The sequence below is a fragment of the Lipophrys pholis genome (genome assembly GCF_963383615.2).
Source record: "Lipophrys pholis genome assembly, chromosome: 13".
Taxonomy (NCBI): Eukaryota; Metazoa; Chordata; class Actinopteri; order Blenniiformes; family Blenniidae; genus Lipophrys; species Lipophrys pholis.
Window position 1 is genome coordinate 10009291 of NC_137632.1, and position 17466 is coordinate 10026756.

The 17466-nt window shown below is 41.9% G+C and overlaps 1 protein-coding gene across 1 annotated transcript in view; it reads left to right on the forward strand.

The window, feature by feature from the left end:
• The window catches only part of arhgap20 (Rho GTPase activating protein 20), a 28726-nt gene that overhangs the window by 5892 nt on the left and 5368 nt on the right, over window positions 1-17466 (forward strand). The window contains exons 3-13 of the mRNA XM_080477846.1: window positions 3639-3815; window positions 5202-5351; window positions 5968-6009; window positions 6239-6323; window positions 6458-6535; window positions 6702-6768; window positions 7362-7571; window positions 11738-11928; window positions 12034-12198; window positions 12736-12845; window positions 13301-13490. Coding sequence (XP_080333972.1) covers window positions 3639-3815; window positions 5202-5351; window positions 5968-6009; window positions 6239-6323; window positions 6458-6535; window positions 6702-6768; window positions 7362-7571; window positions 11738-11928; window positions 12034-12198; window positions 12736-12845; window positions 13301-13490 — 1465 coding nt within the window. The remainder of the gene's footprint in view (window positions 1-3638; window positions 3816-5201; window positions 5352-5967; window positions 6010-6238; window positions 6324-6457; window positions 6536-6701; window positions 6769-7361; window positions 7572-11737; window positions 11929-12033; window positions 12199-12735; window positions 12846-13300; window positions 13491-17466) is intronic.

Sequence of the window (17466 nt, forward strand, 5' to 3'; positions counted from 1 at the left end):
GTGAAAGTGAAAAACGTCAGACTGAAGTTGGCCACACTTCTCAAGGCTCGAGGCAGTAACCTGTTTTGTTTCGTTACAAGTGTTACCAGAAAGCCAATAAACTTGTCTTGGATTAATGCGAGAATAACTTTAAGTCACGATTTGACACCAAGGGCATAACAGCTACAGACAAACTGTTGATCTCGGCGACAATGAGAGACATGGATTTAGATGCACAAAGTTATGCAGATATACGAGTTGCAGTCATTTCTGCCCTGAGGCACCGTCTGGATTGTCAGTTTGACAGCTGAGGTGCACTGTTTGTTGTCGCATTGATCCTTATTGCAGATCTGAGGTATGAATATATATATATAGGTATTATAATTTGATGAAACTGAAAGTGAGTGTAGTCAAAGACAAACATGAGAACAACATAATACAGAGGAAGTTACAGCTGTTTTTCCAGATGGTATCCTTGGGATGTCTCATACTTGCACAGGTTGAATCGGACTTGTGTCCATGACTAAACTTTTGGCTCAGCTCAATCCAACAATCGTGTTTGAAGAAGTGAGTCAAATCTGAGTCAACAACCGAGGAGTGAGGCCTTGTGCTTCTTTATTTCTAATGCAGCATTTGTCTGTTGATGCTGAGTCCTGTTTCACTTCATATTTTTCTGTTGGCTGTTGGAATAATAATTAGTTTGAGTCAATGATAAAAGGACATGCGGTATTCAAATGGGGGGGGGGGGGGGGGGGTATATGTATCTGTGTGATCCAGTCACTTAGTATGGATGCAATTTGGTAGTTCTTTGATTTAGATTTAATCTGCGATCGGATGTATTGGCATACATTTCAGCTAAATTTTCATTTTAATAAATCTGACTTGTTTCATTCTCACGAGGCATTTCTATGCAAACACCTGCTTATTTATTCATGCTGGGACATTAGTATGCAGTGTTGTGCCGCTCATTGTACACTGGCCTCTTATTGTGTCTGAAAAAGTCAACAGTTGTCCTAACCAAGCTGTGCCTCAACAAAGATGGTCATGTATGCGCCCGCAGGGTGGGCTCTCAATTTATCAACTTCACATCATCTACAATGGAGCCATTAGCTGTTCATCCCTCAGATTCAAAGGGCGGCCGGCTCAGCTGTCAATCTTACATTTTCAGGAGGGCGGGATGTGCGGTGAATACAGAAGATGTAGTCTTTTTTTTACGACAAGTGAGATGTGAAAGCAGCTTTACAGGAGGGTTTGCTCATTTGTCCGTGTGTGTGTGTGTGTGTGTGTGTGTGTGTGCTGGTCTAAGAGGAGCTTTCTTGGAACCCGGATCCCTGAATCACAAGGACAGAAGAAAACGTTGCTGTTCCACTTTTTCTGTGAATTTTTATTAATTCAAATGAATCAATTCCAATTAAGAGATCAGGTTTTTATGCAATGAGAATATCATCCAGTTCTGTCAGTGGATCAATCTCAGCTGTGACATTGGCTGATTGTGACATGTACACATGGTCCCACATTGAGGTTAACCTGAAAACCCACCAGAAATGAAGATGGGTTTCTTAACTCAACTCGTCAAGCTCGTTTCTTTTTTTCATGACACAGAAACACAGTGTCTTATCAGGAAGTGATATTTCTCAACATTAACATTAACAGACAACATTTCATTTACATGGCCTCTGACAGGGTCGCACCATGTTCAATCAAATCAGACAGAAGTGTTTACATGACTTGGTTTTTACCAGATCGGTGTTACCGCACAAACTGAATGCAACACACTTAAAAAAACTCAAATAGTGAATGAACAGTCCTCCCAGTGTTCACCTGCATTGCTCCTTTAAACCTCAGTAACCTATGCAGATAGTGGCACATGGAAGAATCCAAAACAAGCTCATCTTTGACAATAATATTCAGATTTTATTTTATTTCTCTCAGGAAATTTGATCAAATGCATAAGAGGAAACATGTAACTCTCTGAGAATGCCTAAAGCAAAAGTGCATTTTTTGAATCAATGGATAGATGCAAAAGTTATGGAAATGTTGCGTTAAAAAAAATAATTCACATGAAAAGTATTTTGACAATAACTTGCCTTGACATAGATATATTTTCTTAACCGAGTCCTGCTGCAATAAAAGTTGAACTGAGTTTCACTGCTTAATTGGCAGCATTTGTTCAATGTAATTAAATACACTTGGACCCTTTTTGGTTTATTTTTGAATAAAACACAAAGACAAAGAGAAGAAAACAAAGGAGCAATGGAAAAAAAAAAAAACAAAGGCACTCCAGTATGCTCATTTGCCCCGTGTTAATGAATTATGTAACTGATCACTTATGCAATGCAGCTGGAGGGACAATGGCGTATCAGAGAATTCATTCAAGATTTTCTGGCTTCCAGTAAAGTCTGAACTTCTGATTGCATTCCTGTTGGGGTTTGCCACAAAAAAAGTGTGCGGTAGTTTATGCCTTTGCATGCACCAATATGTGCAAGAAAGTAATGAAAAGCTCAAACTGTGAAGAGGTCGGCGTGCACATGCCGAAGCGGAGAGCGGGTTTGTGTACAGGAAAGAGTTTGAGAGGGGTAGAGATACAAAGTGTGTATATAAGGGGTGATTTGCTGCTTTTATCTGGTACTGTTGGATAAACAGGAAAGGATGGAGCAGTGCAAGTATTTCCTCTTCCTCTTAAAAAAAATTCTCCCTTGTTTACATCCGTCCATCAGTGAGACATTTTGACAGCAAACAACACAGGGTGTTATAAAAGTTTTATTAACCTCTTCTTTTTAAAACGTAACCTTTCACATGAAATGTCACAGAAGGGATGAAGAAAAGACAACAACGCGAAAGAGACTGGATAATTAAGACAACATTTAAATGATCCACGAATAACCACAGTTTTATTTGCAGAAACTCCATTATTACTTCAAAAAGGACTTCTATTTTCAATATTTCACATTTCTTTCTCTATTTCCGACATGAGAGCTGTTTACATCTGGACCTAAAACATGTAAATACCCGCAAAATCCTCACAAAGAGGTCAAATAAGTGATTTATCTTTTTTTTTATTTCCTAAGCAATGCTTGATTAAGTGTGTCGCTGCAGAAAGAGTCATCATGAATAACATGATGGCGTGAACTTCAACATTTAGGTTTTAAATGATATTCCCAAACTGTTTGGACGTCTGCACCTTTTTTTCACAACTTTCTCCAGGTTTAATTCACACCTGCTTGTTATGACAGATATCAGTATATTGCTGCTGTAATGGTTTTGTGGCCACTAAAATGCGCATTAAAACTCTATTAGCACGTAGCGGACATGCTTCAAAACGTTGTTGTGAAACCTTTAGATCATATTGACGTATTCAGTCACAAAACAGTGTTTGCTCTTGCAACAGGAGACGATTGGGATTCTTAGGCTGTTGCTATCTTCACTGAAAGCATTTGCTAAACTGTTGATTTGGACCTCTCTGCAGCCTGGTGTGTCATTGGTTATTTTGTTGAGAGACGTAAAGAGAGTTTTAAGCTCTGCCGCAGCTAATGCTGGGTTTCCAAACCTGTTGTTTCAATGCTTGCCTTCGGACTGCAAATTTCTCCTCTGGGGTTAAATAGTGTATGCAGTTTTGTGTGTCCGCATTGTTTGATTTTGGTCTCAATTTTGTCCCCCAGGGAAAGCTGCCTGACGCCAGTCAGCCCAGAATCCTGTCCACTTGTCCAGGCTTTCCTGGCTGAAAATCCGGGCCGCCTATTCCTGGGTCACACCCAGACGCAGCTGAAGACCGGCCTGCAGACCCAGGAGAGACACCTCTTCCTCTTCACTGACACGCTGCTCGTCGCCAAAGCCAAGTAAGTTTTTCCTTTGCTCCTCTGGTGGAATGACCGGGTGTGTGTGTGAGAGGGACACAGGGGTACAGGACAAAGTAAACAGGAAAACAAAGATTCAGACTGATTTAAGAAACCATATGGCATTTTTTCACGAGTTGTTTTTGGACAGGAAAACCAATTTGTGCATGATGGACTTACATCTTATCATGCCCTCCATTTTCCCTTTGCTTACTGCACTGCTTCTTTCCCTTTCTGTCCCTCAAATTTCCCCCAGTATGCAATTATTTCCCAGCCAATTAAATCCATATGAAGCCTGGCTCAGATCAAAGCTCTGCCGGCCTGCCTTGGGCCTTCAGAATGGGGCTCTCCACCCACAAACTACAACGCAGAGGGCCTTTTAAAAATAGAAACCTAAAGAGCACATGGGCATTTTTAAAACACAGACACACACACACACACAAACGTGCACGGACCAGTTGATTTTTGTGCGTCCTATGTATTGACATAATCCCTTTGCTTGTCTAGTTAAATTGATAAGATTAGTTGTACAATCATATCTATTGTAATGAATCCATCGAAAAACTGCACATATAAAGATATTAGACCTGAAAAAAAACCCCAAAAAAACAAATGGTGGACTTGCAGTTGTGGATATTTATACACGCTCGTACATGGAAACGTACTGATATTTTGAGACGAAGACAGACTTCAGGTCTGTGTACTATTTGACTTACTGTAAGCACGACCAACTTGGGTGCAGACACAGCAGGATGTCTGTGGCCCATCCTGGGAGTCATGTGCCTGCTGTGGGTGGAGCTGACCCTTTCAGCACGCAGACCGTACGCTATAATTGGGTTTAATACATTGCGGCTCGGCACAGAGTGAGTTTGAGGAATGTGTGTGTGCGCGCGCGCGCATGAGTGCGTGGTTGGGTGCGTGCGCAAGAAGGGAAAACTGCCCCTGTGATGTGTAAGTGTGTTCGTATGCATTTATATCCATGTAATAGCAGAGAGAGTGCGTTTGTGTGCCAAATGTGTGCATTTAGCTCTGTAATTACAGATGTTGTGGTAAATAAATACACATCTGCTTTGTGTGTCTGTGTTTAACCTCCGAAAATACCCAAATCTTTTAATATTTTGCTTCTATAATCAGTTTTTTGTTTTGGGGGGGTTGCCATATGGTAGAGGTTTATGCAGATATGTTATTTGAAGCGCAATAAGTCAACTTCTTTGGTTCAAGGGATGCCTGAAACCTTGAGATTAAGGCACCTCAAGAAAAATTGCACACTTTTTTTTTAACTGGAATTTAATGCTGGGCTAAAGTTGAACCCGTATCACTTTAACATATGATAAATAGTAGTGGAATATACTTACCAGGCCCTTTTTCTTTTTTTTTTACCCCCCTCAGGTCTCCCACTCACTTCAAAGTGAAGGCCCAAGTCCGAGTGGGGGAGATGTGGATAGCCAACTGCATGGAGGAGGTGTGTGAAGGAAGCACAAACCCAGAGAAGAGCTTCGTCATGGGCTGGCCCACCTGCAACTGTGTGGCCACTTTCAGGTAAACTGGCACGCACAAGATGTCCACTTTCAGAAATAAATAGGTGGAAATATGAAATATAGTCTTGTTTTTCCTGGCCCCCGACTTTAACAGGAAATCGTTCTATTTTACGTGAACCACTTCCCTCTTATGAAGCCGTACGTGCACATCATGCACTACGTGGCAGTGGTTCGGGGCCAGCCCAATTAACTCAATAATAACCTCTCTGCAGCCGCTTGAGGATATTTCTGAAAGAACACAATGTTCAGAGAATCATAAGTATGTTAAAGATGGGGACCAAAAATTGAACATGCGCGATTTGGAAAGTCCATAAAAAATCATCAGCAGAAGCAGCTCCTTCTCATAAAGCTGCTCAATTGAACCTCAGTAAAATTCCAGCGGAGCACCTCAGGCGTGAACATCCGATACGTGCGAAACCCTTCACACAGTACATAATGTGCTGTATGTTTGCACCTGTGTCAATGCTATACACACTCTTCTACCGATTCACTGATGTTATTCCATCATGTGGAATCCAGTCATTGCTTCAGGTGAGGTCTGCGGTTTTCGACCAGCAGTTGTTACATAACTGAGTCAATCCTCTGATGGTTTTATCTCTTTCCCTCCTTAATTTCAGCTCCGAAGAGCAGAAACAGAAGTGGTTGGCGCTCGTCAGCAAGTGAGTTTTTGGTTATAACCTTCAAGTACTTTTGTAATAATTCATCATACAAAGATTTCATCAAGACGAAACCAAACTAAGACGCCCATCGTAAAGTCTAACTAGTGCTTTCCAGTTGTAAACGATGACATTAAGTCGCCCTCAATGTCTGCCAAATCCGAGTGGAATTAAAGTTATAGGACGATTATTATATTAACCTCTTCTCTTTGTTTTTCTCTGCCCCACACAGCCGGATAAGTGGGGGAAAAGAGAAAGACGATCCCAAAACCATTCCCCTGAAAATATTTGCAAAGGATATTGGAAACTGTGCATATGTAAGAATCTCGTGTTTATTCTCTCTGCTTCTTAAAAAACACCTATTTTGGCAAAATCGAGCAGCAGCCACACGATTCAAGCAAGGCACAAATAGCTACATATTTCCATAATGTTTTTAAACTGTTTCCAACAGGCCAAGACACTTGCGGTCAATAACACTGACAGCGCCACTGATGTCATCCACATGGCTCTGCTGCAGTTTGGTATCTCAGTAAGTAACCAAAGACAACTGGCTCCGTGGTACTGTAGTTTGGTGTGATGCTATCTTGGCATTTTCTAAGAAAGGATTTACCAACTAGTTTTAAGCTACCAAACTACCAAACAGTTGTAAGAAAACAATACTTGTTAAAGCTGAATCTCTTTTGTATCTTTTCCAGGGTTGTGTGAAGGACTATCGGTTGTGGGTGAATTCCAGTAAGGACGAACCTCCATATCCTCTCATTGGTGAGCTCCTCCTTGTACTGCCGTGCAAGAAAACACAACAGTTCTAAACGAGAATCGAAATGCTTCTCAAACAACTCCAGAAAGCAGTTGTGTGGATTAAGATTCCATGTTTCCCTGCTTTAAAGGGCTTTTTGTTTTGTTAGTCACTTGATTATTTAGCAGAAAAATCAATTAACTGCCTAGATTCAGTTGAATTACAATCTTTCCCTCTGAGCCTCCACCCACCATGATTCTCGAAAAAGCAGCACAAAATCAAAGAAACGCTGATGTCAGGGCGTCACTCCTGTACAAACATCAGTGGTACATTAAAATCTCAGCATCTGGGAGCATTTCAGAGTTTTTTTTTCTTTTTCTTTTTTTCTTTTTCCAGTCGCAGTGGTATTTCCGTGACATTCTGTTACCATAATCTTTTGTTCTGTAGTTCGCAGCAAGCTCTCAGTAGCCCATCAGAAAAATGTATAATTCACTCTTGAGGGGTACCAGCTTCGCCCTAATTCCTGTCAGATTTTTGGGCTTTGTGTTAGGTGCACAGATTGCACATACCAGACCCCCCACCACCACCTCTGACCTTTGAACTCTGACCTTCCACTTAGGCCACGAGTTTCCCTTCAGCATTAAGATGAGCCACATACGAGACGGTGGGAGCAGCAGCGGAGGACTGGGCGTAGGAGTTGGAAAGGATCCGATGAGTCCCGCAGACTGTCCAGGAGTGTTGCTGCTGGATCAATGTCTTCCTCCGGACACCCAGTGTCAGTTCATCCTCAAACCCAGCAAAGTGGTCCCCGCACAGCCGCAGCTTTCCGGTAAGATAGAATTGGAGTGGCTCAGTATGAGGGCCGCCTCGAAAAGCTGTGTGAGGCAGCACCTTGAAAGGATTTTCAACTTTACAATCAATAGTTTTTTGCAATTTTACGGAAAAATGATACCATTGGATTTCGATTTTTTTCACGGGAAATATTTGTACTCTCAAACCCATCCATCCATCCATCCATCCATCCATCCATCCATCCATCCATCCATCCATCCATCCATCCATCCATCCATGGTTCTGTCTAAAAGGGCCAGCTTAAGCGGACTCCTGCTTCCAGGTTCCACCCTGGACAGTTTCCAGCCCTCCAGAGGACAAACACAGAGAGACACACTGTCATAAACACTCTCACCCACACATGAAGCCAATTTATAGACACCACTTCACCTAGTGTGCAAAGTCTTTGGACTGTTGGATTTAACTGGAATACCGACAGAAAACCCACGACCAGGAATGACATGTACACCGTGCACTAAAACGCCCCTGAGCTTGCAATCTAATATTCCTGCGGTGAGAAAGGAGTGTTCAAACCACCATGACCATGCAGAATGAGGTTTGAAATTGAACAAAACAGCCAAACAGACATATAACCACCGGTAAATATTTGCTCCTGTTTGCGTACTTTTGTGCCCAGAAGATGATTTATGAAGTAAGAGTCATGAATTTGGTGCTGTTTAAAAAAAAAAAAAGAGCTCTCACAAATATTTTTTTTTTAAATCACTATGACAGTTGAGGTTTGTAAGTACGTGTTTGTCCAGTAACAAGAATCCATCCATCAGTCGGATTGTCTGTTAAGCCACAATAACAAATATGAGGATACCAAAGCATTAATGCAAAGTAGAAAATCAGAGAACACAAAGTACTTTCTGGAACTTGCTTCACTTACATAAACCTTTCCTCTTTGTTTGTGCTCCATCTGGACACCGACAGGCTTCCAGTCATGCCGATAGCCCCGAGGGTGACTGTATAGGTGGACGAGGGGAAAAAGGAGTCATTTTAGATTGGTGGGAAAGGAGATTTTTAACGGATAAAGGGTTACAGCAGGGGTGAGCAGCGATGCAGTATCAAAATAAGAAAAACATCAGACAGACAAAGAGGAAGAAACCCCAGAATGGACGGAAGAGTGTGAGAATGGGAAGATGGAAAGTGAAAAGAGATGACACAGCTATTGAGTAAGTCTGAGGGCCAGCAGAGGTGAAGGAAAGAGAAACAACCAGCTGTGACCGACACAGAAAGCGGAATCTACGGAGACTGAAAAGGAGGACCTCAAAAGTGAGAGCGACAGAGAAACGGGGCGGCAGGGAAAGAAAAACAAGACACTGGTGGACAGCAGTGAGGATGAACTGTGGATACAGAGAGCGGGATGGAAAAAGGAGGAGACGAGGTCTGGAGGAAAACAAGTTAGGATGAAACCGTGTGTTTTCCAGTCGTGGAGGCTCCAGTTTGCCAACCACAAGCTTCGCTTCAGATTCCTTTGCTTTAGGCATAACAGAAGCCTTACATAATCACCGTGTACCAGCCGTGCCGCCATACAGGCCTAATTACTCCCACCAAACTTGAAAACAAGCTAAACTGTGCATGCACTGGATGGTAGCCTCAACAAAAGCTTATCTTCATCTACTAATTATCTATTAATCCTGGAGGCAGTATGGCCCTGAATGTTAAAAACAATCCTCAAATGTCAACTAAAATGCTCAATCCTCTTACCCCCAAAATGTGTTCTTGTCACATGTGAAAGTCTTGAGTTGATCTGTCTCAACGAAAAACTGCCAGGAAAATTCTCAGACATGCATGCTTTAATTCAGCTCGGGCTGAAGAGAATTCATAGGAAAGACAACCGCACACATAAACATGAATTACACTGCACTGCTTCATTCCATGTCAATTGTCCATCGCTTGACTTTGGCAGACTAGAGGTCAGTGCAGATTCTGACTGTTCAGCTGGAGGCCTACCCTACTGAAAACCTATGATCACGTGAGCTGTTCAAATTAAAGTCTTATCAATTTCCAAAGCAGACCTGGGCATGGCCTGGCGACACTCAGCCCCTTTGGTTTCCCCCCTGACCCACACAAATTAAGTCAGTGAGACATTTTGAGCCAAATAAAACTATAATATAATTTATTTGGCCTTTTAGTAAGGTGATGCTTTTTTTCTTCAAATATATTTAGTTTATTACTATGGGTGTAATAGTATCCATTTACTGTAGTCAAGAGTAAAGATGCTCAACACACTGCTTTTATGCCCTCTTCACTAATCTTTGTTTTTGTTTTATTTTTTTTTAATGCAACTCCTCGTAACAATTTAATTACTCACCACTGTTATGAAATATATTCCATCCAAAGCAATATTTTCCGCGCACTACATTTCACAAAAGAACAGTCCTCATTTTCAAACCTACCAATTAAAAAGTTTCCATTCTGGACTGCAGTGCTGATAAAATTAAGTTAGAATGATGAACTGTCCGACTTTGTTTATTTACATGAAGATGGTCTAAACCTGTCTCATTTTGTTAGAAGTGGAAGAAGTATGGCTCCCAAGCCAACTTCTTCTGAGAACAAAACTTTCCAAAGTGGTGTCTTTTTAATCAGGCCACTGTTCATTATTGGCATCTGAAACAAAACAAAAAAAAAACAGGTCACTTGGTCCTGTTAGGGTTTAACTTTAAACGATTTGTTTATATTTGGCGATGCAGTTAGAACAAGGTTAACTTGCCCAAAGTTGAGATGAAAATACTGACAATGTTAAATCAACAATTACAGATCCATGCTGATGGAGAAAAAAAACAAAAAAACAGCATCTACCTGTTGGTACCAGTAGAAAATTAAACTGACAGAGTCGAAAAGTTGCCTGTTTCTGTTTCCAGATCCCCCTCATCTTTTTAGTTTCCAGCGAGCTGTAATGATATTACAGCTGATTTACCGAAGGTCATATTTCCTCACTGATGGTGAGGCCAGGCTGAGAGGAGCCAGAACAGGCCCCGTATTTCTGTTGCTGCTGAACTTACTGTGCAAGTGTATTTGGGCGTGATGCCACAGCAGATTGTTAAATAATGAATTCTATGCGAAGTATGCCATGTACGTTGTGGGGCCTTTTGGGCCGCTGCGTCCTCCACCCACTAAAAGAATCTTTTGTTTTGTTGGTAGAGTCCCACCCCTGGTTACAACTGCCTAATAAAATAAATGTTATCATTTCAGGGCTGTTGCCAATTTGAAGTTGCAATGTTTCACTATAATGGCCCTCCAGATGATTTACTGCGGTCGAGACGTCACACGTAGTTCAGAAAGGCGGTGCTTGCGTCATTGAGTTATGTCCCTTGTAAATTTTTGCTGCTGACTGGTTTTTGTTTGATTGATTATTTCAGGCCTCCATATAACAAGAAAAACCATCTTCGTCATGCTTGTTTTGTTTTTTGTTTTGTTTTGTTCTTGTCCAAAACACAGTGATAAAAGCAGAGCCAATACATTTCGAATGCTGAAACTATCTAAACTTTTTGCTCACATTTTGTTTATAACTGAGCGATAAATAACGTCTTCAGTGAACTGCTTCCTGCAAGACATACGAGTCCTTGTTTTGCAAAGACATCGCAAGAGTTTGTCTGCTGTACATTCAGATTAAGATACACTTGGATGCACGCGCAGAATGCAGTTTCGTAACTGTAGAGACACGCTAAGCTGTTATGTCACCGAGAGCGTGTAGACGGATGCAGGGCTGACAAGCAGACGAGACCTTAAACACCACAGACAGACATTGTGACTTTGCACCGCCGAGCAAACACTTGACAAGGAGCGCCCCAACGGACACACATAGAGACCCTTATGCATGTCATTTTTTCACACGCTCGCATGGATAATCAGCGAACTATCACGCATACACTCACACATTCTCCATATTAAATGTTCTCAGGCGTGAGCACGTCTGCGTACATTTACATCAGACGCATGAAAAACACATCTGTTTACAGATTCTGTAAGATATTGGCAATATGATGTAATAGGACGCTTTCAGTTATTTTAAAGATTCGCTGTGGTGTGTTATGCTGTAGGTGGAAAAAAGATCAAACGGTTTCCTCCAAGTAAATTCAACATCCAGTGTGTAAAGCAACATCATGTTGATCATATAGGGAACCACAGCTTACCTCTTCCTCTCTCCTCCTTCCTCAGAGCCCGGTTCACAGAAGACCTTCAAGAGAAAGAGGTCTCTGATCAACTGGCCGTTTTGGAGAGGCTCCAGCTCACAGCTGGACGGCTTGCCCCTGTCTCCGTCCTCGCCGTCTCCGACTCAGGGCCAGCTGTTCGGACGACCCCTGAGCTGTCTGTGCACTTCGGAAAATGGACTGCCCAAGCCTGTCATGGTGAGCTGCGTAGAGAGAGATTGAGGGATGAGTATGGAGGTGTGGTGATATAGAAATGTCGTGAAACTTTTTTGCCTTTATATCATTTCAATCGTCTCTTTTCAGGACATGTTGGTATTCCTGTACCTAGAGGGGCCGTATACGAGGGGCGTGTTCAGGCGTTCGGCGGGAGCGAAGGCCTGCAGGGAGCTTCGAGACAGACTGGACAGCGGCACCGAGGACCCGGAGATCACACACCAGTCGGTGTTTGTCATCGCGGCAGTTCTCAAGGTAGCTCACCGCGCCGCACGCCGCTCTGTCCCGTCTCACTTGTTTGAAACCAGACAACAGAAAGCAGCTTCGACTGAAGTCTGTCCAAAGTTACCCAAGTCCAGACGGGATAATCTGTTTCTGCACAGCCAGGCAGGCGGCCAGTCACAAACACAAGGTGCAGCATTGTTCAGTATCCAGGCAAAACAGCTGCTGCTGTGTTGGACATCCAGTCAGCTGCCCAGGTGTTTTTTTTGTTTTAGGTTTTTTTTTTTTTTTTTTTACAGAGATAGTTCATCTCCCGTCTTGATTTCATTTTAGGCATTCTTTTACACAGGGGAATGGGACTGTACTTCCTCTAATGAATGTGTAATCCACTAAAGCTCTCCAGCACCAGGATTTGACACTGCAGCTTTGAAACTTTCTATGTACCAAATGACATCGTACCTAAAATGTAATGCCAGTAAATTGGTCAAAACAGGTTTAATGCACATAATTAAGTGGTAGCCTGTACTGTATTCAGAAATCTTGATTAACTAACATAGTTTTTGCCTTCAGGACTTCCTGAGAAATATCCCGGGCAGTATACTGAGTGCGGATCTGTACCACCAGTGGATGGATGCGATGGAGGGTGAAGGAGAAGAGGAGAGACTGTCGGATGTCCAGAGGTAAAAGACCAAATATCGTACTGGTGCTTTCCGATGTGTCCCTGCCTCATAAGCAAACATAGAGTCACAACAACTTGCGCCGATGTTTGTCGAACAGTTGAGTGACAAATTAAAGGAGCACCTTTTTATAAACGAGTCGTCTGATGGCTCACGGTGAACCAACACCTCACACTGTGTTGATTTTTCCTTTTAATTACACGAGTGTTTATGTCTCGAGGGAAGAGAGAGCAAGTATTAACGTCTTTCCAGCAACAACAGTCTGAATTCCTTCTGCTTAAGAAAATCATAAACAACCAACGTTGAAACAACAGTGGAAAGATTTTTGGACGCATTTATGTGGAGGCTGAAATCAGCAAACAGGATAACACACACACACCCATGTCCTGCTGTCGTCTCCTTGCGTGCTTTCCTCCTTCTGTCCTCATTGAGTTGATCTTTCAAGTATTCTCTGGCAGGTTGCTCCACCTTCTGCCAAGTGAGAATCTGCTTCTGCTGCGACATGTCATCGGCGTGCTGCACTGCATCCAGGGCAACGCCCACGACAACCAGATGAACGCCTTCAACCTGTCTGTTTGCATTGCTCCCAGCATGCTTTGGGCTCCAGCACCCAGCACCCCTGAGATTGAGGGGGAGGCGACTAAAAAGGTGAGAAACAAATAAGACGACACAAACGTATTATCAGGAGAACCTCCGATTTGATGGAAAGTTTTGAGCCTTCAACAGAATTGTACATTTTCGCTGAGAATTCGATGGGATGTCTTAACAGGTTCATGTTAAACTTGGTGAAAAATAATTCTTTATCCCCTGCTTTGGTGTATTTCATAAATTCTGTGTGTGGGACCTTGGAAGATCTAAAATTTAAAATATGGTAAAAACTAAAAATATTCAGCTCGAATGGTGCATCTAATCAAATATCAACATGGTTGGAACCATGTGTAAACCCAAAGAAATTTAACATTTCAGTGGAATAATGGTGCGCATGTGCCGCTGTGTTAGGTATGAAACTCATGTGGCCAGACAGACGGACCAGAGTTTGACTGACAGTTAAGATATTGAGGGCTTACCGACACTGGTATGCATGTACATGCATGTTCACACACATTTAATAAGTACTTTTTCAGCACACGGCCGGCTTTCCTCCGAATGTCCCGGCCTACTAACACACATCAGCAAGGCACGTAAGACGTAACCTGCAGGAGGTCAATGAATTCAGTGAGTCAGTATAACATTCAGAAAAAGGTGAAACTTTTCAACAGGTTTTCCGATTGTTTCAGTCAATCTAAAGTTAACTTTCTAGAGAATAAAAACCACTTGCCTGAAATGGCTTCATTCAGAAGACGTAGCTCCAGCCAGAGCCCACAGAGGAAGCCCCTCTTATCCAAAACAACCCAACATGTAGTCACCAAAGCATGCAAAGGCTTTCGACTTGTGGTCTGTTTGGAAAGTCCTGGTTATTACGTTACGCGTAATTCACTGTGTGTGGCTCGCTAATCTTTTCAAATGCCTGTTTGTGTGTCTGTATGAGGCTCAAAATTGGTCGGGGGGCTTCATTGAGAAAACATGTGAGGAATCTTTCTGCAGAATCCCGAGGCAAAGTGTGTGTTTTTGTGGAAAATTGTGAAACACCCCCTCTTTCTCGCTCCTCACACACGCACATTCACACTTGTCAGCACAAATACCCTCAGCAGCCGCAAGGACCCAAATATCTGTTCCACAAATGCTCCTCTGATAACTCTTTCCTTCTACACACAGCCTGTTTGTATGCTCATTCAGAGTGCAGGAGGCCTTTCTGGATAGAAGGAAAAAAAAAAAAAAAAGAATAACAAAGTGAGATTTTTGACATTTGCCACCTGGCTTGTCAGAGCCAGGGGCCAATTTAAACTAATGTGGGCCCCTGAATGTGGACAAGCTTGTTGCCAGGCTCGTCAGAAGACTTATGAATTCTTAGCTTTAGTCCTTTCCTGTGTCATTTTTCTCTTTCATACAGCTTATAATATTAGAATATTTTCACCAAGCAGTGTGTTTGTGACATGTCCTGCAGTGCCACTGAACCTGTCTCAACGCAGCAGACAGACACGTGGTTTCTTGTTGTTATGAAGTTCCTTTTTTTTTTTTTTTAACAGTGGAAGAGTTTAAGATAACATCCTAAAGAGGAAAAAAAAAAAAAGAAACTGTGAATGGGGTGGTGATGGATGGACGGGTGAAAGTGACTGGGATGCCCAGAGGGTTTCTCCAGCAGTGCTTTCTATCACGTAGCAGCGCTCTGTGAGTGGCGGCGAGGAATGCCGAATAAGTGATTGAAGGAGAGCAGCGAGATTAAATGAAAGACGAGTGACGTGCCAGAGTAGAAAGGGTGAAAAATGAAACCCAGAGGGTGGCAGGTCAGAGGAGACGGAGCAAATCTAGACAGATAAGTCAAAAGAAAGTGCAATAATGACTGGCTTGCTATTGGTGATCACAACACTGTCTAGATAAAACACTGTTGCTGTTCAGCAGAGTTTAAGTGTTTAATAGTGTCCATAATCCAGAACAATCCTACCTTTTCCAGGGCAAAAGCTTTTCAAATTAGTGAGTTTTCCATCTGAAGGAGCCTAAACACATCTGATTCTGATCAAATCTTTTGTTACGTGTAAAAACACCCAAAATAACAGAGAATATAATCATTGTTTATTGAAAAAAAGCTGAATCAGGCAATTCTTTTTTTCCACATGATTTTTTTGTAAATATACTGTGTACATAATATTGACCACAATATAATGTGTTATTTGCAAGAAACAAGACATACCGCATGCATTGTGTGTGTGTTTAAAAATGGTACTAGATACAGTCATTTGTACTTGTTGTATGTGCCTCGTTCGTAAGTTCCAGTATATTTTTCATGCCTGAATCAGAGGCAGTGGCTGGGAGGAAGAAAAACATAATGCAACAATAAAAACTATAAATCAGTGTTGAGAATTGTTGTGGATTTACACATTTCAGACGCACGCAGCCCAGATCTTCAAGTTTGACACGGCTATTTAATCATGCATTCGTCATTATTATTTGGATATAAACATGAATTTCACCCAATATGACCACTTGCCTGTAAAAGCTTAACTTGTAGATAATTGAGCATTTCACTTGCCCTGAAAAAGTATGTATAAGCATGTCTCCAGGGCAACCAGGTTTTATCCTATATGCCTGCAACCTCTGTCCTTAAATGTGTTTATTTTCACAATCGGAATAAATCCAACATGCAAACCCCTGTTTTCAACTCATGTTGGTAAAATTATTGTGTTGCATACATACAAATTATGTTGTATGTGGAAGAACTATTAAAATACAACAATTCACCCCAAAAAGAAGTCGCAATAAGAGACTTCTCTTTCTTTCTTTTTTTTCAATTGTGTAAAATAATGTACCGCTATTGGGGAGCTGAAGACCCTTGGACACTTTCACATCATCAAATATGTCATCAGTGAAAACTGTTTGGACACCCCTGTCCCAAAGCAAACCAGTCGGATACTTCAGTGTATTTAATGGCAAAAGGGCAAATAGTGAAAAGGATGTGAAGTGTGTGTATGTCCTCCAGAGTAATGTGTTTATCCTAAAGCTTAGCAGCTGTAATCCACCTGTGGACTTCAGCAGTGACACGCAAAGGGAAACGAGTACAGATCACAGACAGGAGAAGTGTTTGTCCATCAGTATGAGTCTGCTGTGTATGTATAAGTTCAGTTTTCCTGCAGTAAAATGTGGAAAACATAGCTGAAAATTAGTCATAGTCTAATAAAAGTGATATGTGACCTGTGGGCTTTCAGTCATTAGCAAAAGTGCTGTTTGAAAAGAGGCAGTGTTCTTGTAAAAACAGATTGAAGTAGGAGGAAAAGCTGCGCTCTGGTCACAACTGCAAGCGATTCGATGTTCCTTATTGCTGAACTGAGCTCATCAAGTCGTCCGTCCAGTAAACTGTCACGATTGGAACTAAAGCTTACGTCTGTTTTCTGAAGTTCTGCTGGTTAGAAATTCCTGAATGTTGTGAAATCACTGACCCTTCTGGAAATACAACCTCCGTCCATTGTCTGATTTATTTGGAAATAGTTCAAGAAAATACTTTTTTTTTTTTTTTTTAAGAGTTATTGTCCGCTGCACTGTTTCAACACGCGGGTCATCAAATGCATGTAGATTCATTCAGGCATTTGGACAGACGACATCCAGTCACACGAACGCAGAACCTGTGTGTCTTCACCGTGTTTCCATTGAGTCACCGATGTCCAGATCATGATGGCGGATATTTATAAAAACGTCAGGGGGATTTTACTGGAAATGTTCCGCAGTTGGGGAGTCTCCAACATATCTGAGTGGCGTCAGCCGACTACTTGTGTCACTGCACGTCATATGCGTTTCGTAAATTGCGTCTGTTTAGTTTAACAGACGATGATTTCAGCAGCCAGGAGATTTGTTTGAAGTCGGATTCCAAGTAGACTGATAATATACGCAACACCGACTCCGTTGGAGTGTTTCGAAACCTACCGAACATTGGGGAAGTTTCACAGAATCCTATTTCCTCTGTGTTCTGAGGTTTTTTTCAGCTTAGTTTGCAATATAAACATGGACACATGTATTGAATTAGACTGGTGGTTTT